This window comes from Leptodactylus fuscus, chromosome 1, assembly GCF_031893055.1.
Source record: "Leptodactylus fuscus isolate aLepFus1 chromosome 1, aLepFus1.hap2, whole genome shotgun sequence".
Lineage (NCBI taxonomy): Eukaryota > Metazoa > Chordata > Amphibia > Anura > Leptodactylidae > Leptodactylus > Leptodactylus fuscus.
Window position 1 is genome coordinate 285481940 of NC_134265.1, and position 15706 is coordinate 285497645.

Consider the following 15706-nt stretch of genomic DNA (forward strand, 5'->3'; position numbering starts at 1 on the left):
TTGAATCCTCTCGGATTTAATGGCACATAAGTGCAAACCTTGGATGTTTGCGAATTGGTGATTAATAAACATTCAAATTTGTACTTCTGAGGCCCGATTCACATCTGCATTCAGTATTCCATTCAAAGAGTCTGCTTGGAAATGGAAACCTATACGCATTAAAAGCGGTGAGCTAAGAAAACCACACGGACCCCATAGAGTATAATGGGGTCCATGTGGTTTCTGCTCAAATCATGCGGAGAGAAAAGGCTGCTTTTGTCATGACAGAGTATGGTATCCTCTAAACTGTCCTACTCTTTTTGCTGCTGTTTAAAGATTTCTGTCATTTTAGATCCATGTTACAACATTTGCAATAAAACACCATTTATTTCATGTATATTTAATTCTATTTTCCATTTGGGTAATTTGAGCAAGTGATACCTTATTATTCTTTTATTTCACAATTCATTTCCTTTTCTATCTTTTTTTTCCCTCATACTTCTTAACTTCTCTGCTTCAACATTTTCAGACAAATGATAACTAATTCCGATTATGTTTTAATAAATGTAATTATATTTAAATATCTCTTCTAGTTACTTCTTTGTGATTCTTAAATGTTAACATGAAAGAAGACGGTGCAAAGACTTCTATTACGGTAAATGAGTTTTTCCAAGAATTGTCATAAGCTTTTTTTTCTGTTGTTTTCACCTTAATTTTCTTGATATTTCTTTGAAACTCTATTTTTAGTTGAGTCATGAAGTACGTCTGCTTAAAAATCACTTGGCGTTCATCTAAAGTTTAGGATTCAGAGAAGGTAACAGTTCATTTTATTTGAATTTTCTGAAGAATTTGTAGCCTATAAATGTTACCATAAAATAATACAAAATAGCAGAAGTGACAAAAGGCAGAGGTGTTCATGTCCTTTATAAAGTATCAACTCAAGAATTTTTAAAGGGGTTCTCCTGGAATTGGAGCAACCCTTGTGGAGGTCGGGGAGGTGTAAAGTAAAAAAAAATAAAGCATACCCACCTGTTCCCGGTGCTCTGTAGTCTGTCGCCTGTACGTTTTCGGTCTCCTGCCTGGATGCTGAAAGTCTTCAGCCTCAGAGTGGGATAGAGGACCGTGCCTGCGAGGGCTTACAATCTATGGGGGAAGAGGGATAGAGACAGAAGGTGAGGGGAGAGACTGTTCAGATGGGTGTGGTGACAGTAGCGTTATTGGCGGTTGTAGGCCTTCCTGCATAGGTGAGTCTTCAGGGTCTTCTTGAAGCCTGTGATTGTGGGGATCAGTCTTATGTATCTTGGTAAGGAGTTCCAGAGTATGGGGGGATGCAAAGGAGAAATCTTGGAGACGGTTGTGTGAAGAGCGGATGAGAGAAGAGCAGAGTAGGAAGTCATTAGAGGATCTGAGGTTACATGTGGGCAGGTAGCGGGAGATTAGGTCAGAGATATATGGAGGGGACAGGTTGTGGATAGCTTTGTATGTCAGCGTTAGTAACTTGAACTCAATTCGTTGGGCAACGGGTAACCAGTGAAGGAATTGGCAAAGGGGAGCAGCCGGTGAAGAAGGGGGCTAAGTGTATTAAGCGAGCAGCGCAGTGTAAGGTGGAATGGAGGGGGGCCATGGAGAAAGGTATTACAGTAATCTAAGCAGGAGATTATGAGGGCATAAACTAGTGAGGAAGGAGCAGATTCGATGGATGTTCTTGAGTTGGAGGCGGCAGGAGGTGTTGAGGGTTTGAACGTGCAACTTAAAGGATAGGTCAGAGTCCAGGGTGATCCCAAGGCAACAAACCCATGGAAGAGGGGTAAGCGTGGTTCTGTTAACTTTGATAGATGGGTCAGGTAGTAGGGCTGTATGGGATCAGGCGAAGATGATGAACTCTGTTTTCTCCATGTTGAGTTTGAGAAAGTGGGAGGAGAGAAAGGAGGCTATGGCCACTAAACACTCTGGAACTCTGGCCAACAGAGAGGTAATGTCTGGTCCAGAGAGATATATTTGAGTATCATCAGTATAGCAATGGTATTGAAAACCATGAGATTCTATAAGTTGGTCGAGGGTGTAGATGGAGAACAGGAGGGGTCCTAGGACGGAGCCTTGGGGAAACCTACAGAAAGAGTGCGTGGTGAGGAGGTGGTATGCGAGTGGGAGACATTTGTAGTATGTGTCCATAAAAATTATCATCAGATAAGATTTCTTTATGGAGGTGGCAATGAAGCATATTTTGAATTTTCCCAGGCATTAGTAAATTTGTCACTCTTTTGTTGGCTACAATTTTCAGCCTGTTGTAGGGATACAGTGAAGCGCATTCTCACATACGCCTTTAGGTTTGTAAGTGTTGGCGCTAATTGTTGATGTCTGTCCTCTTTCTCTCATCAGATCTTCACCTGTCCTGTCCCTTTCCCTGCACCTCTCTCACCAATCCTCTTCCTTTCCAGCCACCTGCTTCTCCCATTGCTCTGTATTGCCTTACTCCATGTCCCGGCAGCAGGGGATTGAACAGCTGGCATCTCTGGTTCAGATTTGGATCCCTAATAAAAGTCTGTGCTTTCATCCTATAATACAGAGGAGATGTGAACAGAGCCTAATGCTGGGTGCAGTGATTGTGTCTAACAAGAACATGCCCATCTTTTTGCATGTATGCATACTTTTTAACACATATCTATACACATCTCCTGGACCTATGGAACAGGCAAGACTCCTGCAAATCAGCTGACATTAAAGGCAAGCTTGCTGCATATGTATTTCCACTATTCATTGATGTAAATGAGAACTGTATAAATATGTAGGCTGCCTTGTTAGGGCTTCAGGCAAGCAGAATTTAATCATTTTTAGTTTTGACTGTGTAGTGTTGGCACTGTTTATGCAAGACCATAAACATCAGGGGCATAGCAAGCTCTTTTGGTGGACAAGCTAGAGCTTTCCAAGTATCACCCCCATGGTCCCTAAAGTTCAACATAATGGATCTTTGATGTCATATCCATTCAGTCAACAGCTATCAGCCCTTGTTTGCCCTGTAATATAGGCTTTGGCTGTGCTGAACATGCATGTTATGTCTGTGCACTAAAAGGGGCTAATCACTTTTTTTTTTTTAGACCAATGGCTTATTAGATCAATATATGATCAATATTAGATCTGTGAGGGACTGACAGCCAGGACCCCACAGATCAGTTGTTTTGGGACAGCATAGTTTCTAGTAATGTTTACCAGAAAGCCAGGCTGTTCAATTGCTGTACAAAGTGTAGCAGTGGCTTTAGGAGCTGCAGTGCTCTCCCATAGACTTCAAAATTATAAAGTGAATAACCCCTTTGACCATTGTATAATGTCTATATATGGATGTATATTTGTTCATTTAAAAAAACAAAACAAAAAAAACAAAACAACAAAACCTGGACTTCCAAATATTGACCCTAGGTGGCACTCTATCCCTCATCCTTGCCTTGGCTAGCACTATTGTTTACGGTGTCTCTTGTCACTGTTTTTGTTGGATACATTACTAGCACTGAGAGACTATAACCTGGTAATAATCCCAGCGTCATTGCTAAACAAAGGCCTCTTGGAAGGTCGGGCATGAAGCTAAAGGGAGCAGCCATTATTGGGTTATTTCACTGGAATCCTGTCTTAAGACAGGCTTGCACATTCCAGTGAGCGCCCTCTATTGGTTTGCAACAATGAGGCAGCAACTGTCTTCCTAATTACATCATGGAAGGCAGATTTGCATATTCTTCCCATAGCACTATAGGGCACTTTGCTAGCACTATTGTGGCCAAGCAATAGTGGTACACGGCTATCAGTATTGTTTATAGGGACACTCTTCTGGCATTTATGTAGGACACTCTGCTAGCACTTTTGTTTATGGGGCAGTCTGATGACACTGTTTATTGGGGGTACTCACCTGGCACTGAATATGAGAGGACACTGTTAACGCTATTTTTTAGGGGAACACTTTTGGTTATTGAAGGGACAATTCTACAACTATGAGTTAAAGATGGCAAGCTGTTGGCACTGTTTATTTGCTTACACTATTGATCATGGGGCCAACTGCTGGCACTGCTTATTGTGAGTACTCATCTGTCACTCCGTATGGTTGGACACTGCTAGCACTACGGGTACAGGCTGTTGTTGGCACCATTGATCAGGGCACTATAATGTCACTGTTTATTTAGGACAATGCTATAACTAGTTTATAGGACAACCTTGTTAAACTGTATTGGGGGCACTCTACTGACACTATTAGCTCTGACATAACAGTACTCCATACACAGTAGGTAGTGGCTGTAATGTAGACTAATAGCTGCATAGGGTTTCTGAACCGACCATTGCTCTTAACCCTTCAGATAGTCACAACAGAAGCATATAAACAGTGGTGATGCATGGGTGCCGCCATATTGGACTGGATCATCAGCAGGTGGAGATCTGTTGTTACGTCAGCTGGGGCCCCCAGGCCTGTCAATAATGAACGTTTCTAAAAATATAAAAACATATAAAATAAATAGAAGAAAAGAGGGAAATAAACTAAGACTGGCCTATTCTTTTCTTGCTTCAACTCCCCCAAAGAAAAGAATAAAAAAAAATATTCCAGCCATCAAATATTCCCCAAAATGGTATCAACAAATACAACTTGTCCCGCACAAAGTACGGTACATGGAAACATCAGAAAGGTTGTCAGAATATCAACCGGGAGGTGAAGTTCCTGCTATACGCCGACGACCTCCTACTCCTGGCCCCCACCGAGAAAGACCTCCAAGAAAGCCTGTCAGTGCTGGAAAAATTCAGCACCACATGGGCCCTACCCATCAACCACAAGAAGACCAAAGTCATGGTATTTCAGAAGAAGGGCCACAACAAAGCCCCCACCCCACAATTCACACTGAACCGCTCCACACTGGAGAAAACCAACAGCTACACCTACCTGGGGCTGGAGCTCAGCCAATCAGGAAGCTTCAAAGCAGCAATAGAAACCCTGAAAGCAAAAGCCTGCAGAACCTTCTACGCCATCAGAAGACAACTGTACCACCTCAAACCACCGGTGAGGGTCCTGCTGAAGATATTTGACGCAGTCATCGCTCCAATCCTTCTCTATGGCAGTGAGATTTGGGGCCCAGCCACCTACCCAGACCAGCCAAAATGGGACTCTAGCCCAACAGAGACCTTCCACCTGCAGTTCTGCAAATACCTGCTCCATGTACATTGCAACACCTACAATATGGCCTGCAGGGCTGAGCTAGGCAGGCTCCCCCTATGGCTCACCATACAGGCTAGCTTTCCAAGCACACATCCAGGGGAGCAACCCCGACTCCTACCACCACCAAGCATGGCTAAGACACAGAGACCTGAGCAAACCCAACACCCCCCAACCAAACAACGGGCAACCACCAAACCAAAAACACCAACAGATGATAACCAAGGCCGAAATAAAGGCGACCACAGAGGCAAACACAGAGCAGTACATCGAAGAATGGAGAAACAAAATAAATAACTCCAAGAAACTCACCGTGTACCAATCCCTACAAAGGGACTACACCATGGCAACCTACCTGGAGAGAATACCCCACCCCAAACACAGACAGACCCTGAGCTTGTACAGACTGAGTGCCCACAACCTAGAGATCGAAACAGGCCGACACAGGCAGATGTACAAGCCACGGGAGTACAGACTGCGACCAGGGGGCCCTAGAAGACGAGACCCACTTCCTGCTACACTGCACCAAATACTCAGCTGTGAGGGCCGTCTACTACCAAAGACTCTCTGCCCACATCCCAGACTTCATATATGCAGACAAGAAGAGGAAACTCTACATCCTACTGGAAGAAGAAGAGGCCACTGTGGAGATCGCTGCCCAATACATGTCCAGCTGTCACCAAACAAGAGGAAGATGAGACACATGGATTATCAAACCCCCCACCCAAAAGACCCCACGGACTGTTATACCCTAAATCACCCATCCCACCCCCCACACAGCTGTCACCAACTAAGAGGAAGATGAGACCCCATGGACTGTTATACCCCAAATCACCCACCACCCAATGCCAAATATCTTTTGGGACGTGCCAATAAAGCTTGTTTGATTTGAAGAATACGAGGACAGAAATCTTTTTTCCAAAGCTTAACATTTTTTTTTAAGGCATCAACCCCCCCCCCCCCCCCGTATAAATTAAGTATCAGATCCAATCGTACTGCCCCTAGTATATAGGTAGCATTATTTTTACCGCATGGTGAATGCCATAACAAATCTGTAATAAGAATGGTACAATTGAGTTCATTTTTCCCAGTTCTTCCTCATGCTGAATTTCTTTCCGCTTCCCACTACACTGTACTGTATATTAAATTGCACCATGAAGAACTTCCATTTCTCCCCACAAAAAATAAGCTCTGAATAAAGATCTGGGGTTTTGCAGGCTGAGAGTAAAAACCCAAACCAGAAAGCCCCTGTGAGCCCCTTCATGGCGGCAGCTGTCACACAGACAGTGACTGTAGTTAGGACGTACAGCTCCAGCTTGGTGGTTTGTAGATGGGAAGGCTGTAAGGTTTCCAGGGGAACCTCCTCCCTCCACAGCACACAGATCAGGACTCGGAGTGTGCACATCGTCCATGCATGAGGCAGACCCGTGTCCCCTATTGTTTGGGGCTGCCACAGCCGCCTCTTTGTCTGGGAGGGACAGCACCGCCCAGTGGTGCACGCAAGCAGTGACAGCGTCAGAGCTGTCCCCTCCCCGGGCCGCGTTCACACACCTCGCCCCACGTGTGCACGGCGGGCCCGCCCGCTCCGCTGCTGCTGACACCCGAGCGAGCACTGAGCCCGAGCAAGAGCAGCAGCATGGCGGGGCTGCTTCTCCCTCACCGGGGCAGCCGCTGCTGGAGCGCGACGGCCGTCAATGTTATGCTGGGGCTCCTCCACGTCTTGCTGCCCTGCTTTCGGCAAGGAGGGGGACAAGGTGAGGGGCAAGGAATAGATGCACAATAGAGAATGTGGGTGCCCGCTGGCTGAGGGGCCCTGCTGCTGGGGTGAAGGAGGAGGATCCGGCTGTGGAGAAGAGGAAATGGGCCTGTCTGTAGCTCCATGGATGTGTTCTGGCCGGAGACCAGGGGCTTGTGCTCTGCTGCCTGCAAACTCAAGCAGCCCAGTAGTTTTGCTTTGTTCCTGGGCAGCGTGCATGATGCCAGGGCATTAGGGGCTGGTATACTGGCAACTAGAGCTGCCCCATAGGAGGGAACCTGGATATTCAGGGTCTGCTGCCCTCTGGGAGTTCACAGTGGTCTCCAGGATACTCAGCTCCCAAATATTATTGTAGTGCCTGGTAACCATGTGTACCCAGCATCACTTCCTTGGTACCCTTGGCACATGCCCTCCTTGTGTGGGTCCTCTGGACATACACGTGACATTAGGCAGCTGGCAGACAATGACTCTTATAGGATTCTTCTTATATGTGCATTATATTTACCTGTCTGACACAGAAGAAACCTTCTCTGCTGGGGATGGAGATGGTTTCCTTCATTCCAAAAATAGCCAAGTATTAAGATGAATTCTGCAACTACCTGTCTGAACACCGGTCTCTAAGGACCTGGTTTCCTGCCTGGGATTGTCTCCTTTATCCCGTGACAATTCTCTGATGTCCCTGTCTAAGAAGGTCTCCTTAGAGAAAAGTCTTTGTCTCCGCGCTCCAATGTGCATGGCTAGCTTGTCTCTTGGCGCTTGCTGTCATAGTGTGCACAGAGGTAGGCCTTGTATTATTCGGATAATGCCAATAATATGGGTTCTTTTGTCTTCTTTTGTGCCATCTCTAGTGATCGAGCCTGTCCCTAGCATGGTGGAGCTGTGGCAAGCGGAAGATGCTGAGCTTATGCTACCCACTCAGGTGAGATAAAAGGGCTAACAATGTGCTCCACACACCTAGCATTTCATTGCTATCAGTTTCAGTTGATCGCTAGAGACTGTAGTCTAAGTGATATGTCTTTGACAGCTGCAGTTTTATGGTTATTATGGAGTTTCCTCCATTGGATGAGATAATGAACTTTCAGGATGCTGCCGCTATAAACAAATGAGGTACGGACTCTGGACAACAATAAGGTCTACGTGTGCGGCAGCCTCTTGTAAGGGAATGTGTGGGACGGTACCTAGGATCACCATGAAAGCTTCAAGTTGTTACAGTGTGTTGTGTTTCATTATAATGGATGTGTTTACTGTGTTGCTATGTGTAGATGACATTTGCGCTCTATATTATGTTTGTTGGTTGTATTAGCCCTGGCAGGCTATTCATTAACATTAGTATGGTCAGTGAGCACATTTAGATAAAACTGATATCTCAAGAGCTGCAGAGCTAGAAAATACCTTGTAATATACTATTAGGATTATCTGTATAATATTATAGCAAGCTGCTCAGTTTACAGCTTAAGTAGCAGTTATTGGTAATGCTAGTTCAGAATCCGATCATTGCTATACAGAATTATATATTTTTGGTATCTTCATATTCTCTTCTTAGGTTCTGTGTTTCCTTGATATCCTCCATTAAACGAGTGGCATTTGTGGCTTGTTATTCAGATCCTTTTCTAAGTTGAGGGGGGTGGGGGTTCTATGGTACAGATATCCTGAATAAGTCAGTTCCTGATGTTAACTGTAAATGGCAGTAAATGCATAATACAAGAAAAAGTATTATATATGTGTTAGACTTTCATGACTTAATTGAGTCACGTGCCACACGGGTGCCCATATACCCTTAAAAGCTGTTGACCAAATTGGTTTTGTTGACAGCTGTTCACTTCAGTCTTCCTATACCTATCCATGTTTGGTTCTCCCGACTACATTTATTGGGGAATAGTCAGAAGGGCCCACCTTACACATACACAAAATTGACTGATTCAGCTGATTTTGGTTCTATGTATAGGTATCTCTTAAAGAGGGTTGTCTACTAAAAACGGACAACCCATTCAATTTTTAACCGGGGCAAAGAAAAAAATATTTCTACGGTGCCTCCCAGTGTGGTCCGGTCTTCTCAGTCCAGTGTTGATGTGTGGCTGGTCCCAGCCAAGAGTGACTGCTGAGGCCAATCAGGGGCCTCAGAGAAGGGGCATGAGATGTCACACTACGTGTGACATCATGGGTCTCTTTCTGAGGTCACGTCACCTCTGAGGCCAAGCAGCAGCCTCAGAGGAAGGGATCCATGAAATCACAGATGGTGAGCAGTTTCACTTTGAGAAGACGTCGGAGCAGCAAGACTGAACTGTGCTGGGAGGCCTCTGGAGCACCAAGGACAGGTGAGTATGATTTTTAATGCACTCCAATAAAGCTCCAGTATATCGTTTGTTTGTTTTTTGTCCCTTCCATTTGAAAAAAAGTCTGTGTGTAATATATTGTTGTCGGATAACTTACTGACAGCTTTAGTGTGATGTTTTGTTCTCCCCTATGGAGCATAGACCTCCTGTTATCTCTTCTGATGCACACAGTAGGGGGAATTTATTAAGACTGACATTTCCCATGCCTTGATAAAGGCCCCTGACTGACACTAGGTACGCCTGAAGTATTAAAAATCTGCAGCCTTTTAGTTAACCAGGATCAAGCCCATGCGCCAGAATGGAAAGCAGCACCAGTCTGGAACTGGCTCAGAGTTCCTGTTTTACATACTCCAGAAAACTGGCATGAATTATAATAAATATGTTGGGTCAGGTCATTATGTCATATTCACAGAAAGTGGTATAAAAAAGGCTTTAATAGATTTGCATTACGAGTTTAATTGCCTCTTCACACAGAAAACACTGTGTGCATCAGAGGAGTAGAGAGAATGTCAGTGCTTCAGAGGGAAAGCACATAAGTTCACACTAAAGCTTTACAGTATAATATACTTAATAACACTTCACTTTACCGTCTTGTGAGGGGGGGCACATTTTTTTTTTCTGTAATGCTTCTTTAAAGGCAACCTTAAAAGTTTGGTTTATTCAAAGTATTTCTTAGCACTGTATATAAACTGCAGTCCTAAAGTACAAACAATCTACAGTGCTCCGATGGTGCTCTGTGCACCTCAATACAAAACTCTTTTGCTGCAAAATTCAACAGTAAAATCTAAACTTTTAGGGGAGAATTATTATCCATATCAATGAAAAATATAAAAAAAGAAGCTTGTGGGTTGCCATCTAAAATCTATAAAAACAGAAGCGGTAATGTTTCTGAAGCCATGGTATGGTTGGCGAAAGTGGTAAATTAACCTGGCTACCCAGAAAGAAATTCTTACATGCTAACCCAATGCAAATCTTGCCTGTAGTCAGCTGTATCCAGACAGGAATACCATGTGCCAAACAACTGTGCCTTATACCTATAATAATAATACATTTTATTTATATAGCGCCAACATATTCCGCAGTGCTGTACAATTTGTAGGGTTCAAATACAGACTGATACATAACAAAGAACGTCATTTCACACAATGGGACTGAGGGCCCTGCTCGCAAGAGCTTACAATCTATGAGAAATTAGATAGCTTTTGTTGTTTGCCATTAATCACATGACAAGTATTGCCACTTACTTTTGTAGTTGTTTGCCTCTTTATACTTGTCTAGTGACGAGCTAATGTAATGCTATACTTAGTTCACTGAAAATTATGCAGCAAAGTTTGTGTGTTGGAAGGTACCCTAAGCCGCTGTCATCATCTGTTAGGGGACAGTTGTGAGGCCCCATTACAATTGGAACATTTCTAGTACTAGATATGAAGACTTTTTTGACAATATAGTTCTAATACAAGTAATTCCATGGTGTTCACAATTTGAGTGGATTCCCAAGCTGCAGGATTTGTTGCAGAAATTTCTGTTGTAGTTATCTGAATGGGGTTGTTTTAGATACATTTTTGTAAGATCCAATCAAATCTGCCGTCATTCTTCAAATCTCACTTATACCATAGAGTTAGGCTTCATGCACACATCTATGTGTATTCTCAGTCTTCTGGCCTTGTTTTTTTTATGGCTAGCTCCCTGAAACATTATTTTAATGGCCCCATACACATGATTATTGATTTCAATAGTCCCATGTATGGGACTGTGAGCCTAGGGCAAAACTTGACAGTCCCTGTTCCTGCTCCGTTTTGCACCCTGGCTCACTGACAGCAGTGAATAGGCCTGTGGAGGGACAGATGGCATACTGATGTTATCCATGTGCCATTTAATTGCTGCCCAGATACATGCACATGGCCGTATGCATGTAACCTTACCGTCTTGTGTCCATGTGTGGGCTGCTTTGCACAGACTGACACATGGCAGTGTGGATAAAACTCATTGTAGTGAGATACGATGCTGTGAGCTCTCAAGCAGCCTTTGGTATATGTTCTGCAAAGTTCTCGTTTTAAGGATTATTATGAGTAAGACTAAAACCCCTGTAGGCAGGAAATGCAGACCAACAGGTTAGAACCACTTACAAGATCAACATTTTCAACTCCAACAGGCACACATGTATACACTGTGTGGTAGGGTTAACAATAAAATGATGTATTATGCATTAGTATGTGCATATGCCAGACCCCAGGGCAAGCGAATGTTGCTCTTGGTGTGTTACCTGTACTGGGAGTGTATGCATGTGATGGCAGCCCAGCCCTGGCAGGCTCCAGCAGCCTCCTGTGTCAGATAAGATTATGGCAGGGTGGAGTGGGACCTGTTTAAGTGACTAGCTATCTGTTTGCTAAGTACACAGTTATGTAATGTGAATGTCATTTCCATTGGCTTTGTGCTGACTAGTGCTTTTTGAGAGTCTCCAGCATTGTTTCAGGTAGCAGAATTCTGGACTGTAGCTTTATACTAGAGCAGATGTCCTTTTGTGCATTTACTTTTATTGTGTACAGCAGTATTCAGCATGTGCAAGGTTGAAGAAAGAACTTGGTCCCTTCCACCACCACTGAAAGGAGTTTGTTTCTTCACTGCGTTTTTTCTTTTTTAATGCCTAGGCGACTTTTGTCTAACGTGAGATAGGCGGAGCCGTGTAACCTAATCGACACTTTCCAAACTAGAGGTTTTGTCAGTGCTTTGCATTAAGGTGCCTGATGTAATACCGTATCACAGGCGCGACATGCAGGAGAGAATAGGGTACTGAGAAATACAGGAGCAAATACAGGAGCAATTCTTAGTCGTCTTGAAAGCTCATACAGTTCATAGCTGTTAATCCTGGATTTATGGTTTATTCCCGTTAGCTAATTGCTAATACACTTTTAATTGCTGTAAGCTGAAATAATACTGTTTCTTACAATGCCTATACGGTCTCCCTGTGACTGCAGGAGAAAGTAGTCTGTAGACCCTCAAGCCTTGCTAAAAAGTGATCCGATGGCGGTTCCTTTGTCTCTTTTGAAGTCATTGATACTATAATGTTGACTGTTTGCTGTGCCACATGTGGTCATACAGGTTTCTAATATGGGGATAAGAACATTTTTGTGTGGTAGGTTTACCTGTGTGTGTATGGCAGCTGTAGTATGGCTGCTAACACCATGATGATTAGTGTGTCAATGTAATTGTGCTTGAGCTGTCACACAAAGGGAGAAGCACGCTGACTGTATTCCCCTTCCCATTGCAAGTAGAGGGAGGAGCAGATGCGAAGTCCTTCATGTACTCCCTAAATACCAGCACAAGGAGTTAAGCCTCCATTCATTGTCATTCTGTATAGCTGCTAGAGGAGGCGAACAAAAGGCTCAGAGCTCTACATGAATATGTTAGATATGGTTTGTAATATTCTTTGTGAATTTTTTCCAGCAGAACAAGCAGGACTCTTTAGTCATATTAGTAGCATTACCAGAATTCTACTGTAGAGGTAAACGTAAAGGAGCGGAGGACAATTTGACAAGTTCCCTTTGTTTGGAGGCAGATGATACACCATTGTTATCGGCTGTTGCCTCTCAGTTGACAACAAGCAAGCAAATACATTCTTTATTTTGTTGCATGCTGTTGAATATGTTGGCGCTATATGAATAAAATTATTGTGATTATTTTTTGTCGCTTCCTCATTAAAGACACAATAGGGCAATTTTATGTAAGCACAAATGAACTTGCGTATGGAAATCCCTGAATACTGAAGGAGTGGATAGTGGAAGAACATTTTTTAATAGTATTTTTATTTTTTTTTATTTTTAGATATTTGTCTAAGGGTGCATTCACACTACGGATACGGTGACTGATTCTGAACGTTAAAACACGGTCAGAATCAGCGCGTATAAAGCAGATCCCATTCATTTCAATGGGAGCCGGCATACGAGCGCTCCCCATTGAAATGAATGGGCTGCTTTTTTCTCTACGAGCGCTCCCATTGAAGTGAATGGGATCTGCTTTATACACGCTTACTCTGACCGTGTTTTAACGTTCAGAATCAGTCAGCGTACCCGTAGTGTGAATGCTCCCTAAGACCGGATTCAGAAAGCTGTAATTCTGTTACATCAATGCTGCAACATCCAGACCTATGGTTCTGCTGTACTGATCATATACAACCTTTTGACCGCCTGGACATAGGGCTCTATGGAAACAGACATGGTTTTGGTGTATTACATATATATTCTCATCCATCTATCTATAACTTCATATTGCGTTCACCCCTATACAGCACAGTTTATCACTACTATCGTTAGTCTTGTCTCCAATGGGGTTCCTAATCTAATCTCTATCAATATCTGTACATTTTGTACTTCTGTCCTTATGACTTGAGTTTGTGCTTACATAGGTTGCCTCATCACATACATGAGTAGTATATTGCCAGTTGTCAGGTGTCCACCCTCTGTGACTTTGACATAAGCCTCCAGTAACGCTTTACTGAACCGCTTATATATACTAGGAATTAAAGTGGATGAGAAACTGCAGAAAAGTTCACAAACTAAACTACATGGGTTTCCGTCCCCTGCACAACACGACTTGTGGTTTGCTCATCTGAAGTTAAAGTTCCCATGCTTTGTCCCTTTAAGATAACCCTGTAGCTTACATAGTTATGTAAATCTTTATACTTGTCCTAGACCTCTTTGCCTTATCTCACTACTTGCTTAAAATGAGAAGCCACTTCCTGTCAATGTAGGAACTGTCAGCTTTGTTGGTTTCCTATTAACATTTTGTTGTTAAGCTACTTCCCTTTTTTAGCCTGTGTAGTATAATATGAAGCACAATACGCCATCACTATTATGTGTATGCTGACCTTCCCTGACTGACTAATAAAAATATTCCGTCGACTGTACAGGGATAAATATCATTGCAGAGTGTTTTGTTAAAAAAAAAAAAAGACAGAACACCACTCTCGCCAAACGTTGCTGGTATGTGTATGATCAAGCTATGACAGTAAGCCGCATCTGCTATTTTATAGCCTGTATGATTGTGTATCGATGAGTGATGGCTACCAGAAAATTGACAGTGACTGTGAAACTATACAGAAATTGAACAGTAAGGGGTGGTTGGCATCCAGTTTGTACAATCCGACCGGTTTCCGTCTTCTGCCCCGTGAAACTGGACAATCAGTTTTAAAACTCATTCACTTGATTAGGTTTGCAAAGGTGACCGCCCATGTGCGTCCTCTGCCTATTAACGGGGAAACCACTTTTTTTTTTAGCCGGACACAAAGTCGGATATGCAGAACTTTGTATCCGGTTAAAAAAAACAAAAAAAACGTCTCCGCGATCAGGCAGAAGACTACACACGGGCGGTCACCTTTATAAACCCATTCGGGTTTCCTTCTCCTGTGCAGTTTTGGGGGGCAGAAGACGGAAACCGTCCGGATTGCACAAACTGGATAACGAGCATAAGTGTGAACCCACCCTTAGTGTTGTTTGTCCCGTTCAGCAGGAGACAGGGAGAGAAATACAGGCAGTGAGAAGCAAACACTTTAACTTAGTATTTTGTTGCACAACCTTGAAGGCAATCACTGCAATCAAACGATTCCTGTAACTGTCAATGAAACTTCTGCACCTCTCAGCAGGTATTTTGGCCCACTCCTCATGAGGAAACTGCTCCAGTGGTCTCTGGTTTGAAGGGTGCCTTTTCCAGACGGCATGTTTCGGCTCCTTCCAAAGATGCTCAATAGGATAGGATTTAGGTCAGGGCTCATACACTTTTTCTATTCTACCACAGGTGTTCAAATACTTATTGGTAGACATTGTAGAAGGCCACTTCAGAATTGTCCAATGTTTTCCTCTTTGCCATTCTTGGGAATTTTTTTAGCTGTGTGTTTTGGGTGATTATCCTGTTGCAAGACCCATGACCTGCGTCTGAGACCAAGCTTTCTGACACTGGGCAGCACATTTCTCTCTAGAATCCCTTGATAGTCTTTAGATTTCATTGTACCCTGCACAGATACAAGACACCCTGTGCCAGATGCAGCAAAGCAGCTCCAGAACATAACAGAGCCTCCTCCATGTCTCACAGTAGGGACAGTGTTCTTGCTTCATTTTCATGATATGCTTCATTTTTCCTTATGTGAACATAGAGCTTATGTGCGTTGCCAAAAAGTTTGATTTTTGTCTCATTTGTCCATAGGACATTCTCCCAGAAACTTTTTGGCTTGTCAACATGTAGTTTAGATATTATTACTTTTGTCAGATTCAAGTTATTTTTGTGTCCATTGTGTGTTTTTCTTTCATTAAACGAGGGGTACCAACAATTTTGTCCGTGTGTATATCTCTGCACTGATGCACATATTGGGAAAGCAGACAGTGTGCTGAATGACTGTCTTCTTTCTCGCGATATATAATACTGCACATCTGAGGACATGAAAGGTCTTCTTTAATTAGCCCATTG

At 43.3% G+C, this 15706-nt stretch overlaps 1 protein-coding gene across 1 annotated transcript in view; it reads left to right on the forward strand.

Annotated features, from left to right (window-relative positions):
* The first annotated feature begins 6727 nt into the window (after positions 1–6727).
* The window catches only part of TMEM131L (transmembrane 131 like), a 72045-nt gene continuing 63066 nt past the window's right edge, over positions 6728–15706 (forward strand). The window contains exons 1-2 of the mRNA XM_075287976.1: positions 6728–6915; positions 7766–7836. Coding sequence (XP_075144077.1) covers positions 6798–6915; positions 7766–7836 — 189 coding nt within the window. The 5' untranslated portion in view covers positions 6728–6797. The remainder of the gene's footprint in view (positions 6916–7765; positions 7837–15706) is intronic.